General features: G+C 58.9%; 1 protein-coding gene across 4 annotated transcripts; it reads right to left on the bottom strand.

The window, feature by feature from the left end:
• Window positions 1-1,716: 1,716 nt before the first annotated feature.
• On the bottom strand, window positions 1,717-17,553 carry UBE2J2 (ubiquitin conjugating enzyme E2 J2). 4 transcript variants are annotated; one of them, XM_080802024.1, is made up of 8 exons: window positions 16,948-17,553; window positions 12,813-12,943; window positions 10,023-10,063; window positions 4,812-4,914; window positions 4,593-4,731; window positions 3,878-3,958; window positions 3,173-3,269; window positions 1,717-2,063 (listed from the first exon to the last, which is right to left on the bottom strand). In XM_080802024.1, exons 2-8 carry the CDS (start codon window positions 12,941-12,943, stop codon window positions 1,936-1,938), a joined length of 720 nt encoding a protein of 239 aa, XP_080658150.1. In that variant the 5' UTR covers window positions 16,948-17,553; the 3' UTR covers window positions 1,717-1,935. The 4 variants fall into 4 exon arrangements, with proteins under 4 accessions (XP_080658150.1, XP_080658151.1, XP_080658148.1 ...); XM_080802025.1 differs by adding an exon at window positions 12,222-12,291 and having other exon boundaries at window positions 1,717-3,269; window positions 16,948-17,539; XM_080802022.1 differs by having other exon boundaries at window positions 1,717-3,269; window positions 16,948-17,540.
• Window positions 17,554-17,814: the final 261 nt, after the last annotated feature.

Raw genomic sequence — 17,814 nt, 5'->3', positions numbered from 1 at the left:
TCCCAATGCCTGGGTCTTGAAGAGGGCCATACTGCAGAAGATCCCCTTGTGCCCTGCCCGGCTGGAACCCAAAATGTGACCTGCACCCAACACCAGTTAAGGAAAGTGGCCCAGGAGACGCCCACCGAGCTGCTAGACAGCCCCCGAGTGTGTTTTCTAACAACTGCGTCCTGATAGCCCAAGCCTCAGAGCGCCAGGGGCAGTGGACCATCCCTGACTGGCTGCTGCGTGGGCACTGCCCCCTGGCCAGCCTCCAGCCCAGTCCTACAGGCAGGTCGACCTACAGCGGACGGCCTCTGAGGCTGGAGCTAGACGGGGCAGCCGCACAGCAATGGGCCTCCAACAGGCGCAACCGTGCCCGAACCGTGAGGTTCTGCTCCCGTCCCGAGGCGCCTGGACGATAAACAGGAAGGACCACCTCCCACCGGCCCACCGGCTAGTGAGCTTCTGCCGGGCTGCGCTCTGCAGGGGGACGCAGCCCCCCTTGGGCTCAGGTCCAGTGTCAGGAAAGCAGCTCCCTGCTTTCCAGTGCCTCCTCTCCCTCTCCCCTGCATCCTATGGGTCCTCTCAGGGGCCCGGCTCCCCCAGTGAGCACGGGAGCCGCCTGGAAAACCATCGAAGGGACCCCGCTCTCCAGTCCTCCACACCCTACTGCCCCAGACACCCACTGCCCCTGGAGGGGAGGCCCAGGCCCACAAACACACCTCTCTACCCACAAAGCAACAACCCAGACGCTGGGCCTCGTCCCCGCAGCAGCCTGCCCCCATGATGCCCTCGACATACCGACGGCCACCCCAGCCTCAGACCCAGACCATTCGGCTGCACTCACAAGCTTCCAGGCTCAAACTCGGGCCTGGGGAAGTTTCTTGGGGGCAGAGATGCTGGGAATGGTCTTCGCAAGACCACTCCAGGACCCCTTCCCCTCTGTCCGTGCAGCCTGACTTTGGTCAGGGCTTCCTCCCTGGGTTAAAAGACTCCAAACACGGCTTGCCCTCAGCAGTTCAGATGGGCCAACTACTGGGGACACCCAACTGCCCTCCACCAAGGGCTTCACACGAGAGCAAGGGGCTGGTGACGCCTCTGAGGGAGACCACCACGGACACGGGGTCAGACGGGCGGACCCACAGGACAAGTCCGGCTTTTTTTTTTTTTTTTTTTTGGTTGAAGTGTTTATTTATTTATTTTAAGCAATCTCTACACCCGATGTGGGGCTCAAACCCACGACTACAAGATCAAGGGTCACCTGCTCTTCTGACTGGGCCGGCCAGGCACCCCAAGGTCATCTTTTACCTGGGGTCACTGCAGACAGCTTGCTGCCTTGGACACTGGGTGAAGGCTCGGCACGGATCGGTTTGCACCACTGACAAAGGGTTTTTAAGAGTTGACATTTCACATTCGGCAAGGAAATAACCCACGTTAAGTCGAGTATTTGATGTGGAACTTGCCTCAACACCTCAGGAAACACTAAGTGCTTGGATCGGATGCGGCCGCGGACAGAGAGCAAGGCGCGGCAGGGCGCACGCCAGCCGACACACGCAGGGTCCCCAGCTGCGTGGCACGGCCGCCGGGCCCCACGGCTGCTCACGGGGCGCCGCTGCGGGCAGACACGGTAGCTCCAGCCCCACAGGCCATGCCACTGGGCTGCCCGCGGGCGAGCCCGGCACGGGGCTGAGATGCACTTGCGTTTCCACCAACAGAGACTCAAACAGCACAGCATTTAGGAACAAGATATAATGAAAGATTTTTTCACAAGAGTGGGGTAAATACACACGAGTGGTAAACTATAGAGCAATTTTAAATAAACAGATCAAAAAGCAAAGAACGCGGAAGCCGCACAAGTGCGCGGCTGCACTCGAGGCCCCGGGAGCGCGAGCAGAGCCCCTCGCCCCGGCAGCCGCAGACACGGCGCTCTCAACCGACGCCGAGTGCGAATCCTCACGTGGGCGCCTGACGAAGACGTCGGCAGCCGAGGAGCCGCGTCCACTCCGCCGGCCCTGTCCTTCCCGGGATGCCCAGTCCATGTGTGGCCTTCCAGGGCAGAGCCCACACCAGACACGGGTCAGCTGCGGGAAGAACACGGGAGCCTACCTTTAGGGTAAAGCACAAATCTGGACCAAGGGTGAGGGGAGCCCCAACGTGCACAGAACCTGCCTGTCAGGTGTGGACCCCGGGGGGCTGCTGGGGGTCAGAGGTCCTGCGGGCACTGGGAGCCTGGAGGTGGCCGCGGGAGGCCCGGCCTGGCATGGGTGTGGAGGCGAGGGCGTGAGGAGGGTAAAGGGAAGGCCGCCTTAGGGACCACACGGGACGTGGTGGCTCTTCAAGGAAGGGGTGCCACCTTGTGGTCAGAAAGCAAGCAGACGCTGAGTTTCAACGTCACCAAAACAAAGAACCCACTTTGCGGGGAAGGACTGCTTCTTTCCAAGTGAACACAAACACATCTCAAATGCTGAGGCCCGAAGCCCCACATCTCCTGGCCCCCACCTGTGGCTGTCCTTGGCCAGCCGCTGGGCCCCACGGCCAGGCCCCCTGCCCCTGCCAGCGGGCGCAGCTGTGGGAACTGCTCCTGCCCGGTGAGCCAGGGCCCCACTGGACCAAGAATGCACGCAGAGTATTTGATAATCGAGTTTTGTATTTTTAAGTGACCAAATCTAATAAAATGAAAAACAGGTTTACTAAAACAGGTCCAAAAGACGATACAGGAGATAAGCTATAAAACCAAAGCATGAGGCCCCTCCTCCTCGACACCCAAGCTCCATGGTCCCCAACAGACCCGAGTGAGGACAGGGAGCTGAGAATCTTGCACCTCCTCCAAACCCAAATTACACACTTTGGTTTTTGTTTTCCTTTTCAAGGTTTTTTAGAAAGCTAACCCCAGGAGTCAGGCAGGTCCACCCTGCGCTCGGCGGCACGTCCAGCCAGCCCATGGCAAGCTCGGGCCCAGTGTCCCTCGTCTTTTACCACTTCTGCCAGCCGTGGCATGTGGCTCACTCCTGCGCTATGCTTCTCAGCACGTACTTGACCGTGTAGGCAAAAGCCGCAAACCCAACTATAACAAACAAGTTCGCCAGGGCGCCGCCCAGGAGTCCATGGTGCCGGTTGGCCTGCTGGAGCCCCGCGAGGTGTGGCCCAGCCCCTGGCGCGTGCCCATTGAGGAGCTGAAGCCCGTTCTGACCATGGTGTGTTTCCCCATCTGGAACCACATCTGGTAAGGGGAGAGCCTGGGGTCGGCTACTGAGTTCATCTTGGGCTTTCTGTTTTTGTTTAATTTCCTAAGATAAAAACAGAAAAAAACAAGGGTTGGTCTGAACAAACAAATTCCTGTAGAACTAGGGATCGTTCTAAGATCCACCCGTGGATGGAAGACCTGTGGGGCCTGCGGTCGCCGGCCCCACGCGCTCAACCCTGACACCCACCCCCGGAGGTGGGGGCTGCTGCTAACCTGTTTACAGAGGAGGGGGTCCAGGGACTTGTCAAAACCACCAAGCCTCGCAGGGCCTAGACTGAGTCAGTCCAAGTGACACAGGATCACCAGGACCTCGACCTTAGTGCGGCTCACCCTGCCCCTCCTGGCCAAGGGCCCTCCCTGCAGCTCAGCAGCCCACCTGAGGAGCTCCACGTCCTGACGTCCTCCCCTGTCCCTGGCCTCCCCAGCTCCAAACCCACCACATCCAAGCCCCCAGTTCCCTGGGCACCCCGAGGAGAGGGGCAGGGCTGTACCTGCCCATTAGCTCCTACAGGCGCACGTGGGGACGGGTGCTCTCCATGCGGTCTATGTGCAGCCCAGGGACCCAGAGCAGCACCGTCTTCTCGGGGGAAGACTCGGACATGACAGTGCTCCTGACAAGGGGGAGCAAAACGGAGCCGGCCTGTCCCTTACCTCCACGACTTCAGGGAATAATTCACAAAAGACTTTGTCTTTCAAATTAAACGCTAAACTTTGTGCAGCCAGTTGTCTTTTCTAAGAAGAAAGAGAATGGAAATATCAGCCCGAAGACTAATTTCAATTCTTTCAAACTCTAAATTAATTTCAATTTTTTCAAATTCTATTTCATCCTCAAAAGCTACGGTCTTCACGTGGTTGAAAGCACCCAATAAACTCAGTCTTCAGAACAAACTCAGTCTTAGGAAAACGTACGTATCTTTCCATTATCATCAACTAATAACTTTAATTCCTACTTAAACGAGAGAAAAATAGAGGCGCCTGCGTGGCTCAGTGGGGTAAGCCTCTGCCTTTGGCCCAGGTCATGATCTCAGGGTCCTGGGATCGAGCCCCGCATCGGGCTCTCTGCTCAGCAGGGAGCCTGCCTCCCCCTCCCCCTCTGCCTACTTGTGGTCTCTGTCTGTCAAATAAATAAGTAAAATCTTAAAAAAAAAAAAAAAAAAAAAAAGGAAAAAACAAAAACCGGGGAACGAGGACTAGATACCTTGCTATCCATGGACAGGGCTGCACAGCTGCCGGTTCTGCCCCCCGCCCCCAGGCCTCTGAGGAAGCTTGGCCTGTTCTTCCCACTGCTGAGGAGAACAAGGAGCCCCCGAGCAGGGAGTCTCCGCACAGCATCTGGGGAGTCCCCCAACACGTGACCACCCCTCACCGTGAAGTCCGATGTCTCTATGCTGCCCAGGGTGGGGCCCTTCTCCACCATGAAGCTAAGGAGCCCCGTCAGGATGGTGGAGACGGACCAGGCCGGGTTCCACGTGTCTGGGTGGAAATCCGTGATGGAAAGACACAGCCTGCAAAAAAAGGGACCCACTCAACAGAGCTCACCCCAATCCTGACCTCACTCGATACTGGAGAAGCAGAAATGCCTTACCTCGTATTGCACTTAAATCTTCCATTGGGCGTGATCATATAAATACTAGGAGGTTTAAAAGGAAATTCTCTGGGAAAAACTAGTTTTCCGTGATAATAGCCACCTACATCAAAACAGAAAGAGCCTCGTCATGGTTCACAGTGCAATTCCTGTGGGGACAAACAGCTCACACCCAGCCCCATTCCAGCCCTCAGGCTGGCATCACTGCCCTCGGTCTCCCACCCCACCCCACCCCACCCGCTCTCCCCCATCTCTGTGCCCACCAGCTGACCGCCCCTGGAACACAAGAGTCTTGTGGAGGTCTCACGGGGGGCTCATGACCAAAACTTAGGAGCAGCCCTCGCCCCATACGACCACCACACAAACCCTGCTCAACCTTCCTATGCCCACCCCTCACCTAGAGCAGAGCACCAGAGGAGAAGTTGTACTGGGCTCCTCACTGGCCCCCTCCTGCCGCCCTTCCCAGCATGACAGCCAAGGTCACCCCTGTTCAGATCCCCTCCCTCCTGCACTACTCATTTCTCCTTCTCCACTAAACTACCCCCAGCAATAAACAAAACTGCCATCATTTCTCCCACTGTAAAAACACAAAACTCTGGCCGCCACCCCCCTCCAACTCCTGCCAATCGCTCACTCTCCTTTCTGGAAAACCCCCAGACAGCTACACCCAAGTCCACCCTGACGAGGCCCCTGCTCCCACCATGATCCCCCAAACCTCGAGACCCCCAGACCTCCCCCCCCCACCTCACAACCACTCCTGATCCTGCCTCAAGTCCCGCCCTGGCCTGGCTCCCCATTCCCACTCCACCCCCTAAGCGCTACCCACTGGCTCCTTTGGGGTCCTCCCTGACCACTCACACTTCTGGGGTCTCACAGTCTCATGTGACATGAGGATGCGATCATTAGTCTCCAACCAGCACCTCCACATGGGCCTCTGGGGCTCCTCCCCTCACTCCAGACCCATGACCTGAACATCCAGGCAACACTGTTCAGAGGAGTCTGAGAGAGAATTCTGGTTATCTTCCCCAAAGAGCAGTTCCAATCTCTTAACCATACAGATTAAAATGTGGGAGGACCCCCAGCCATACCCGTCCCCCTGCCCCCGGCCCAGCCGCCATTTCACACTGACTCCAACAGCAAATCCTGTTGGCCACACCTTCAAACTGATCCAGACCAACACTCCGGGGGACCCTGCCAGCCTCACGGCCTCCACCCTGCCCCTCAGCTCCCAGACCCACTGCCCCATGCCTACCGGAGGCCTCACACCCTCCTCTCAGGGCCGCACCTGGGAGCCTGCTGGAAATGCAGAGCCCTGGGCCCAGCACAGGCAGGCTAAGTGACGCAGGCTGACAGGACACCTAGTGACGTGCGCGTGCATGCGTACACACTGAGGCTTCACGAGCTGCCCTGACCTCCACCTGGGATCCCCGCTGTCCCCAGCACCCCGGGTGTGGTCCCACCTCAAGGACTGGGGCACACTAGCCCCAAAGAGCCGCACATCTCTGCTCCAAGGCCACTCTTGGGTAGGCCCTCCCCACCAGGGCCCTGGCCCCCTCGCGTGAGTGCTGTCTTCTACTCCAAGCTCTGCCAGTGGTGGAGGAATGGCATCAGCAAGCGTCCCTTGTAAGGCCAACCCAGCAAGCAGACAAGTCCACTACTGAGAAACTAACACCATAAATGACACTCAGAGCACACTCACTCAAAATTACTAAGAAAAGCCAAACTGGGAAACAGCCAAGTGATACACACAGGGGCTCTTCCTAAGAGGAAGCACGAAGAGTCGGGCACGTCTGAGGCTCAGCTCCCCTGGAAACAGCTGCCACGGGCAGCTCAGCGGAAGGCAGTGGGATGACGGGCACCGCCTCGCAGCACGAGCGCACAGCCGCCGCGAGAATGGAATTCTCAGTACCCGCGCCAGCCCGGCGCCTGCACCTCCGCCGCGTACTGGAGGAAAGCCGGGTGAAGCCCTTCCCCCGAGGGGAGAGCTCCGGGCAGGAGCCGGGCAGAGGCAACCACGCAGGGAGCAAACTGGAGAAGCAAACGCCACGTCGCAACCCCCACGTCGCAACCCCCACGTCGCAACCCCCACGGCAGGCGGCGCAGGAGGGGCCGCTGAAGCCCTCGGGCTCCGCATCTCGGTGTGTAGATGTTCCTCTCGCACCGTCACCGATGCTTCCCTGTGTCTGCTTCTCCTCCCTCTTCTTTCTTCTTTCTTCCTCCTCCTTCCCCTCCTCTGCCTCCTCTCCCTTCACTGCCCTCCTCAGCGTCTGTCCCCGTCCCCATCTCCTCACGCAGGAGATGAACTCTGGGAGGGTCTGTGCTGAGGGGGCCCGGAGGGCTCAGTGTGAGAGGGGAAGAGGCAAAGCAGGGCCTGCAGGACAGAGCCTCGCCCAGAGGTCGAGCCCTCAGGAAGTGCACGGAAGCAATGCCAGGCCAGCAGCTCCCACACCCTTCCCTCCCAGCGTCCACAGGGGAGCACAGCCTCGACTGAGCGCTGGGGACAGAAACTACCGAGAGCACGGTGGCCCTGGGAGGCGGCCGGGGAGAGCGCCCAGCACGCCGCCGCCCTTCCTCCACCGAACTGCTTTTGCAACCTAGTGGAAAAGAAGAAAAAACCCACTGGCCACAAATGTGCCGGCCGTTCCTGGGTGCTCTGCTCTGTCCCACAGACCCGCACCCCCACCCTTCCCTCGTCTGCTCACTGAGGCTGCAGAGTCTGAAAACGAAGCAGAGCGACTCCTCCTGCTCATGCCTGCTCTAGCTACTTCTGATCCTCTGCCTTTCCGTGTACGTTTTAGAATAAAACTCACAGAACACAATTTGTGCATGCCTACAAAAAACTTTCGTTACAACTCTGACAGGATCGTGTAAGATCTACAGAGGGCTTCAGGGAGACCCCTCAGCGGCACCCGCACGAGCGGGAGGCGGCTTCTGAGCTGCGAGGGTCGGTGGGCCTGGGGTTCGCCAGGGCAAGCACAGTCGCGGATCCCAGAGGCCAGCCGGCCAGCCAGTGCCAAGCCAGGCAGACGTGGACAGGGAGAGGAGGCGTGAGAGGCTGGGAAGGAAGGGTCAGGACATCCAGAAGTCAGAGGAGAAGCAAGTGAGGAGGAAGCCAGAGTCAACACCATCGGAGTCCACAGAAGCCCAGGCACTGAGGCCTGAGATCTGTCCCCTGGACTGGCAGTTCACAGGGGTCCCTTATTAACCAAGAGAGTGGCGAGCACAAGGAAGGCCTTAGGCTGCAGAGTGTAGCCCTGAGCTGAGGGGATGGGCGGCAGGGACGGGGACAGATGCTGAGGAGGGCAGTGAAGGGAGAGGAGGCAGAGGAGGGGGAGGAGGAGGAAGAAAGAAGAGGGAGGAGAAGCAGCAGGAAAAGCTCTGTATCTGAAGGGAATCTCGCTGGCAGCCTGAGGGCCAGAACCGGCAGGTAAACACACACGGGAGTACCAGACACAGGGAAGCATTGGTGACAGTGCGAGATCTGGAAAGAGGGCGCCTCTTTCTGCACAGAGACAGGGGACCCCATGCTAGCCAGGGCCTGGGGATCAGCGGATCTCCTGGAGTCCCAGCTGTGCATGCCTTCACTCGGGGGGCCCGCCCTCTGCTCTCCCTGCTGCCTCCACACCCATCCAGGCTCACTTCCAGCAGCAACAGGCCTGGACACAAAATTAATAAACGTTTACTATTTATTCGGAAAATAATAAAACTACAAAAAAATAAACTTAAAAACCAGACATAATGCCCCTTGGCAGAGAGAAAACACATTCACTCCTAGTGTGTAAGAAACACATGTTTAGGGGCGCCTGGGTGGCTCAGTGGGTTAAAGCCTCTGCCTTCGGCTCAGGTCACGATCCCAGGGTCCTGGGATCAAGCCCCGCATCGGGCTCTCTGCTCGGCGGGGAGCCTGCTTCCCTTCTCTCTCTCTGCCTGCCTCTCTGCCTACTTGTGATCTCCCTCTCTGTCAAATAAATAAATAGATAAATAAATCTTTAGAAACACATGTTTAACAACCATTCTAACGTGATCTGTCCAGATGGCCTGAAGCCCAACTTTTGCTGCATTTCTAGAAACCCCCCTGCAAGCCCACCGAGGCCACACGCTGCTGCCGGTCACTCGGGCAGTCCCCAACATGACACTATGTACATCCCCACCCTGCAGAGGGCTTCTGCACGTCTCCCCAGGACACACCTGCCCGTGTCAGGGACTCCCACACCAAAGGAGAGTCTTCATAAGGCTGGTGACACACGCACCAGTTCTCCAGCAGCCAGACTCTTTCCTACTGAAATCTTATGCAAAAGCCCCATGTGAATGTAGATATTGCCCGAAGCAAGGACCCAGTGGCTAGAGAGCTGAAGGTGCTGCCCACCCAGCCACAGCTCTGCCCTGGGCTGGCCCTGCCATGGCCCATCTCTCCTCCAGCCTAAACCAAGGCTGGTGCCAGGCTCCCTACGGCCCCCGACGTGCTGACTAATCCCAGGTCTACTTTGTAAATGACACCAGACGACCCTGGGTGGCATCAGCGGATCAGCCTCAGCAGCAAGTAGGAGAGCAGAAGTGCCCAGCTGCCCCAGAGCAGATCCTGAGCCTCAGTGTCCCATCCGCAAAGGGGCCCAGCACTTGGCTCAGAGGGCTCAGCAGAGTGAGAGCTCCGTAATTGCCCCTTTCCCTCCTCGGACGATATTCACGTTGGTCTGAACAAACCCCAGGAGAAGCTGGCCATGCGGTCCTGCTCACCAGGTCTGTCTTCCAGCTCTGATCCCACTGATGTGAGAGGCTGGATAAACCCCGAGACTTACAGACAGCTTCTAAAGACTGAACACGACGGCAAAAAACCAAACACTTCTTGGACCTGGAGAAACACTGGGACGGATTCCAAGAAAGTCCAATCTCACTCGTGTACACCCAAAATAGGGCGTGATTCACAAATACCAAGTGTTTGACAGGTGAAGTCTATTCAGATGGTAAACAGTGGGGCGCCTGGGGGGCTCAGTCATTAAGTGTCTGCCTTCAGCTCAGGTCATGATCCTTGGGTCCTGGGATCGAGCCCCACATTGGGGTCCCTGCTCAGCAGGAAGCCTGTTTCTCCCTCTCCCACTCCCCTGCTTGTGTTCTCTCTCTCACTGTCTCTCTCTCTGTCAAATAAATAAATAAAATATTAAGGAAAAAAAAGGTAAAACGGCCTCTTGTTCCTCTCAATCAGATCAGACTTACCTTCATACGGAGTCATCTCTGGGCCTCGGACCACATAGTGCCTGAGGGAGAGAAGAAAATCAGCAGGCTCTGGGGATGGCAACTTCTCCAAACCTGGAGTCACTCCAAGGCTGGGCTTTGTAGGGTCCTGCGAAACTTGATACTCACAAACATTCAGTAAATGAACTTGTACTGTAGACACTTTAGTCACTTTGTAACAGAACCTTGAAAACTGTATCTTGTGAGTTTTCCACAAAATATTTTTGTGTCTACAATATGCAAGAAAGAAATCCTAACAGTTACAGCCAAATGAAAAGGTTTCCAACGTTAATTTCACATTCATTCTTGAGGTGTACCTAGAAACCTGCATTCCTCAGTGTGCCCAAATATTATGAAGCAGGCCAAGCAGGGGACAGCTGGTGACATGAGTCGGCTGTGTGTCTCCCAGCGTCGCTGCTCCTGTTCTGGGAGAACTACGACCTCGGAGCAGCGGTCCTGCAGCAGGGGGACAGGCACGGCCCGCGACCGTCACTGAAGCCCCCGCACAGAGCCCAAGCCCAGGCTGGGCCCACGCGCCTCGGACCAAAAGCAGCAGCGCCCACAGACTCCACTCTCCCACCCAAACACAGAGCCTCAGCTGTATGTCAAGAGGTGTTTGGACTTAAGGGTTTTCAAACAAAACAGAAGAGCACAAAGAAGAAAGTAGAACCAACCAGAAATGCACGACCACACACGACTGTTAACACTTCAATCACCACCCCTTCACGGACCCCTCTCTTCCCCCAAACACCATGTTAACATCGTGGACTGCACAACACCCGCTATCTGCTCGCTGATACGTTTTACTCCCGGAACAGCCATCCGGTGTTGGCCGACCAGGAACAACCCTGAGAGCTAAGCACGTGAGCCACCCAGGAACACGGCCTTACTGTCACCGCTCCCAAGCCTGGCGCCCAGTTCAAGAACACGGGGTAGGGGCAACGAGCAAGTGTGGGGAACCCAGCACCCTGAGCAGCAGAGCAGGGGACGCCCAGGGCTGGGGCAGGAGAACCCATCCGGCGGGCCTGACGTGGCTATCTTCGGCCAGCTCTGGGAGCTGGACTGCAGAGTGGGGAGGAGGTCTCACCACCCCAACTAAATTATCTGTGCTAAAAATAGGATCCATGCCAAAAGGAAGCCTGCCTTCCGGCTGGGAGTCTGGAACACCGGGAGGTGCCGGGCAGAGGTGCCTACATGACCTACGCCCCCTGGGAATCCCAAGCCCTGGACCTCTACGGGCTTCCCTGGCGGACAGAACCTCAAAGGCGTTGCCACAGCAAGTCCGTGAGAGCCCACGGGGATGGCAAGCTTGTCCTTGGCCTCCTACGGACTCCGCGTCCAGTGCCTTTTCCATGTGCCGACTTTGCTCATTTTTTCTCTGTAAGAAACCTTAGCAGCAGTTCCTCCTCGTGAGTGACCGAGCCCGGGGACCTGAACTCACAGGCAGGCAGAGGCTCCCCAAACAAAGAGGACATCCCTGCAACGGCCATGGAACCTGTCCCTCTGTCCCTCCGTCTCCCGACTCTGTAAGCGGCGCCAGGTGGTTTTTGTGGCCTGGGGGCAGGGAGGGCTCTGCTGTGAGCCTGAAGCCTCACCCACACGAGGCCCCTCACCCTGAGAGCCTTCCCCTCACCTGCCAGAGCCCTTCTAAGCTGAGGAAGGCGGATCCAGAACCCTGAAACTACCGGCCCAGTCGGGAAAGGATTTCTTTTTTAACTCTGTTCAGTTGTTTCCCCTGGATTCAAGAAACTTAAAAAATACTTTTTTTTTTAAATGGGCTCCACGCTGCAACGAACTTTTAACCCTGAGATCCAGACCTGAGCTGAGACTAACCGGCTTAACCAACTGAGCCATTCAAGTGCCCCTCGAGGACACTTTCCGAGATCAAAACACAGAACGCCTTTCAAGCAGAGGTGCCTCGGCCGCTCAGCTGACCATCGGACTCTTGGTCTCAGCTCAAGTCATGATCTCGGGGTTGTGGGACCTAGTGCCACCGTCAGGCTCTGGGCTCAATGAGGAGCCTGCTCAGGACTCCTTCCCTCCCCTCTCTTCCCACTGGCACGTGCGCGCACTCTCTCTCTCAAACAAACAAGTAAGATTTTAAAAAAGAAATACCCTTCAAACAGAAAATGCTTCCTACTTGGGCCCTACACTTTACTTCCCACAAAATCAGCAACGCACCTGGTAAGGGCAGCGTTGTCTGTAGAAGCAGGCAGGTTCCCAAGGCCACACTTGAACACAGCCAGAGTCACTACAAAACAAGTGTCCATGAGGTACGGAGCCTGTCTCATCAGCCCAATGGCTTCCCGGGCCAGTGCCAGGTGCTGAGGTATCAGGACCCCTGACCCTTTCTCACAAACTCTCCAAGGCAGGACAGGCTACTTCACAGCACCAACAAGCAAAGAGCAGAGAAGGAGAGTCTAGAAATGCAGCTTCTCCACCAACAACTGTGAGACCGATACACTCCAAAGCCTCCACTGTGGATCCCACAAACCAGCACCGCCCCCTCCCCCCCCCGCCAAACGGTGCTCTCCAGAACTCTCTCTCCAGCCCCAGTGTGCAGGGGTGAAGGAAGATCCCATCTCGGGCCCAGCTGTCACCTATTACGAAGACAACCAGGACACATCCACAGGCCTCTGTCTACTCACATCTAAAGAAGGTGCGGAGGCACCTTTCCCAATGCCATGGCGGGAGCACGAAAGCCACCCAGCCAAGCCAGCAGAGAACCCAGGGGACAGTCAGTGTGAGGTGAGTGGCAATCCAGAGCCTTACCATTCAAGAATATTGGAAGGGAGGGGCTCAGCACAGATGTAAGGCACCGGGTCCTTCTTAATCCGAAGGTAGTCCTGTCTCAGCCGCTGGGTCGCTGTCGTCGGAGCTCTTTTATTGCTGTTGCCGCTCATCTGTGGGAGACAAACACTTCTGCTCACAAAGGAAAGGGCACACCACTGCCTTCCTCACCAGCAGACAGCTTCGGCAGTCCCCCACTTCGCCTCCGTCTCTGCAGCCCAGCGGCGCGCGAAGTTAATCCCGGCCACCCCGAACCCAGGCCTGTGGGCTGTCCTGACTTGCCCACCCACTCAGACGCCTGCAGGACTGGCAGAGTCTCCTTCTCCGCCTGCCCTGCCACAACCTTCATTTATGTAACATCAGATGCAAAGATTAAGGGAAAAAAAGAAAAACCCCAAGCCTCACTCCTGTCGTCAAAGAACCAAAACGGGAAGAAAAATATCTGATTTAAAGGGTCCTCTGTAGAGGTGAGCTGAAGCCAGCCCGGGCCAGGGCTCCTGAGTGACTGCGCAGTTCTCGCCAACTCTGTGCTAGTCAAACGTTTATAATGTGGGAATCAGGATGCACCCCAAACCAGCCCCCACTGAGAGCCTGCTGTCAGGCATTTTCCAACGCATCTACCACTGGTCAAAAGTGCATGGGAGGAACAGGGGAGCAGAGAAAGGACCTCTGAGACGGGAGAGAGATAGGGACCCTTGAAAGCCTGACACACATGCCCGGAAGAGGAAAAAGGAGCGCCCTCCAGGGAGAAGGAGCTACAGGGACACGGGCAGCAGCACGGGTCCAGGGAAGAGCCCTGGGCCACTCTGCAGGGAGCCACGGGGCAGTAAATGACGACTGACAAGGCTGGGCCGGGAGGCAAGGGCAGGCGGCTAGGCAGCACATCACGAAGTTTTTAGGTCCAAGCCTGAAGGAAGATCAAATCTTCTGTTTGATCACTTGGACATGGGGCGCCTGGGTGGCTCAGTCGGTTAAGCGTCTGCCTTCAGCTCAAGTCACGCATTATCCCAGGGCGCTAGGACCGAGTCCTGCATGAAGCTCCCTGCTCAGCAGGGAGTCAGCCTCTCCCTCTCGGCAAGCCCCCACCACCGCTCGCGCACTCTTCTCAAATAAAATCTTAAAAAAAAAAAAAAAAATCACTTGAACTGTTCAGCGAAGGTCAAACGGAGCAGCTGAGACGGGACGGCAGGGACGGGACAGCACTGACGGCTAAGGACCAGGAGCGAAGTCACAGCCGTCATTCAGGAGAAGAGGCAGGACCTGGCTCAGGGGGCCCTGGGACACTTCAGCTATGCTCAGAGACAGAAGGGAGGGACGGCTAGAGAAGACACAAGGCCCCCCACCCTCACAGACATCAGAGCAGCTCCAACGTGAACTGCTATAAACGCTGAAGCTCCCCATAAGACGGCAAAAAAGTTCTGCTGCTAAAAATAAAGCGTGAAAGCTGCCGGTCTAAAATGTGATAGAGACAGAGGACACACAGGGGTACACAGGAATGGAGAGGAGGAGGAGCTTCCAGGCGACAGGGCGGGCACATTGGAGCCATACCTGCCCTGCTCTCCTCTGTGACACTGACACTGCCAGTCAGCAATCTCGGGCCATCCTGCCACAGCACCGGACATCAGCGGTTAGGATCGTCACCCTGACCTCTGGCCCGTACAGGCCTGAAGTCACTCCACCCCCACCTCCCACCACGGTGCCTGCCCTCCTCATCTTCACCTCAGGGCCTCTGTGCGCTCATTTCCCTAGCGACAGCTCCATCAGGTCAGAGGTCCACAGACTCCTGCCCCTTTGCAGGCCGAATTCCCCTCGGAGCACTCTGCCCCTCGAAGATAGCCAGGGCTCAGGGTGCTCACTCTGCACCCCAAGGACCGCGGAGCAATCCTCCACACACCACTGCCCACCGCACTTCTCCGGGGCCCCTAAACTTCAGAGTCTCTGTTCCCCTCCTCCTCCTGTCCCCACTCCACCCACCCTAATGCACGGTCTCATTACTGTTCCCATTAACCGCCACAACAGCCTCCCAACTGGCCTCCCACATTCCAGTCTCACCCCATTTCTGGCCTGTATACTTAAGCCAGATTAACTTTTTCTCCACCCACAGTTCTGACCACAGCACCTCAAGATTCTCCCAGAGCCAAGCGAGTAAACCTGAACACCTCCCCCTGCTTCCAAGCCCTTGACAAAGAAGCCCCAGCTATCCCTCCTAGTTCCCCAGTCCCAAATCCCTTCCTCACCCTAGCCAGATCTGTTGGCAGAAAGTTCAATCTGGCCCTCCCTGGCCTAGTTCAAAAGTTAAGTCCCTCAAAAGCCTCCCTGATTTCCCCAAACGGCTCCACCAGCCTCCCGCAGCCCAGCTCCGCACCACACAGGTTCCGGCCAGGCCCCAGCAGAGATGCTGGTGAACCCACAGCAGGACAAAGCTACAGAGCGGCCTGGGAAGGGATGCTTTCCCGCACAGCACTGCCCCCAAGCTCCCGGCCCAGCCACGCAGGCCAGGTGGCTCACTTGGGACCAACACCTCGTAACAAACGGCACCAAGCCACCGCTCGGCACTTGTCCGGGTTCTTTCAAATGTTCACGTGAAGTCGGCACTCTGCCACATATGAAACAATTCTCTGGGTTATTCAAATGCCACTGTGTTTGGACTTAATCATGTGGCCACGCTGGATGCTTGATGAAGGCCACTGGGCAGCCACGCAAAACAGACGGGTCCAGCCTGGTCAGTCACAAACGTCTCTCTCATTCTTGCTCCCAAACGCGAATCTTCACAGTCACCTTTATGACTCAACTACTCAGCTCCCAACTGACCCCTCCTGTGCCTCAGTCAGTGGTCTCACAGCCCCTGCAGTCTCCGGCACGGACACACACCGTGAAGCATGTCTCAAGTTCCGTGCAAACCCCACAGACGGGGCACGTAAAAGTGCATTATGCTGAAAGACATTAAAAAAAAAGGGGGGGTGAATAAAAAATTTTCACCCCCAGAGGCTGGAAAACAGCAGCCTGAACCAGTGTCACAGGGGACGCGTCCCTTCAGCCCCCGCCCAGCATCCACTCCCCGCGCCTTTTTCCTCCGCACATCTCTTCGGCTCCGCGTAAGCCTAACTCAGGTGACAGCGTGGCAAGAGACCTTGGCCTGAATGACCCGCTGGGCACGTGACACACCCAAGCCCAGGGCTTTCACGGAAGTTTCTGCTCTCTCCACCGGGACGGCTTCACAGGCTGGAGCGAGGCCTGGGGCTGATGGAGGGAGCCCCGTTACCACTCCCGCACCTGCCTGGACGGGGAGCTGCCCCCGAGGTCAACCCCTCAGAACGGGGCAGAGGCCGAACTGCAAGTTCTAGGCACTGCGATGCGGCCGTGCCTGCTGGGCACAGCCGGTCTTCCAATTCCGCCTCTTCTACCGAAGCTGCCCTCACCTGGAGCGCACGGGGCACCCAGCCTCCCGCCGCACTTGCCAGCGCTACGCCCACGAGGCTGGGGCCTCACGCTCTCGCTGCTCCACGCCTGGGCCCGGAGAGAGGCCGGCCAGGTGCTGTCGGCTGACACGGGGCTGGCCGCGGGGCGGCTGCAGGTAACCGGCAGGCGCGCCGAGTGGGCGGGCACACGTGCAGAACCGGCCCGGGGCCCAAGCGCAGCCGCCCGGCTCTCACCGCCTCATGCTCCCGCGGTCACTGCCCCGACAGCCATGACCCCGGCACACTCGTTCCCGCCGGGGCTCACGAAACCGCCTGGGGGCCGTGTAGGGGAAGCGGCGGCGGGCTCGAGGGCAGCCACCCCAACACCGATTCCCGGGGACATTTACACACCAAGACCCGTGCCGGCCAGTCCTGGAGGTGCCCGCGAGCGCCACGAGCAGGAGGCCTTTCCGCAGCGGCCCAGCCGTGGGGCCACCCACACCCCCAAGCTGGCCGGAGGAGCAGCCGGCCCGGAGCCCCGGGCGCCCCGCCGTAACCGACCTCCGGTTCCGCGCACGGAGGCTCCCGGCCGGGGCCCCTCGAGCGGCTGACCGGGCGGGGACAAGCCTTGCGACGGCCCCGTGCCCTCCGCGCGGGCCGGCGCCGGCGGGGCGGACGCGCGTCCGAAGCCCCGGCTCCGGCCCGCGCCGCGCTCTCACCTCTCCCCGTCGCCGCGCGTGGGCCGCCGCCGCGCTCAGGCTCGCCGTGGTCGAGGCCGGAGCAGGGAAGGAAGAGCGTGGCCCGCGCCGGAGAGCCTCACCGCGCCGGGACGGAGGCCACCGAACCGCCGCAGCGCCGCCGCCGCCTCAGCCTGCAAGATGGCCGTTCGCGGGGCGGGGGAGGCCCATCCCCGCTTCCGATTCCGGTGCGCCGCGCTCTGGGGCGGCCGCTCTAGCCGGCCGGGCGGACGTCGCCTGCGTCTCGCTGCCACCTCCCGCCCCGCGCGGCCGGGAACGCCCGCGCGTGCGCACTGGCGAGCGGCTTCGTGGGGCGGAGCCCGAGGGCGGAGGGTCGGCGCGTGCGCACGGGCAGGCCGCGCCGCCCCGGGCGCGGTGCGGGCGTGGACGCGCGGTGTCTGGGGTGGGCTGGTCAGGCGGTCGGGGCTCTGGGAAGCATCCTTCCGCCATAATGCTGTCCGGCGGGCGGGCCCGGGGGTTGTCAGCGGCCGCAGGGATCCTGGACCCCCTCACCCTGCTCAGTTTCTTCCTCCCCGAGAAGCCCGGCCGACGGGTCCGTCCCAGAGCGCGGCGCGCGGTTCTGGGGAAGCCAGACAAGCCCAGGCAAAGGGTGACCCCCGAGGTGCCGGCGTGCACTCCGCCTTGAGTTCACTGGGACCCCGACTCTCCCGTCGGCTACCTTCCGAAGGATGGGGCCAGTCCGGCCTGGCGGGGCGCGGTCCTCGTGCCGTCGCGTAACAGGAGCGCGCCCGAGGCACTAGGGTGCCCCGGCCCCATCAGTGACGGAAGCCGCTCTGGCCCCTGAGGGTCCGGTCCTGATTGGCCTTCCTTGCCTGGCCACCAGTGAGG

Source organism: Martes martes, assembly GCF_963455335.1.
Source record: "Martes martes genome assembly, chromosome: 4".
NCBI lineage: Eukaryota > Metazoa > Chordata > Mammalia > Carnivora > Mustelidae > Martes > Martes martes.
Note: the sequence above shows the minus strand (reverse complement) of the source record. Positions and strands in the feature narration are given on the sequence as shown.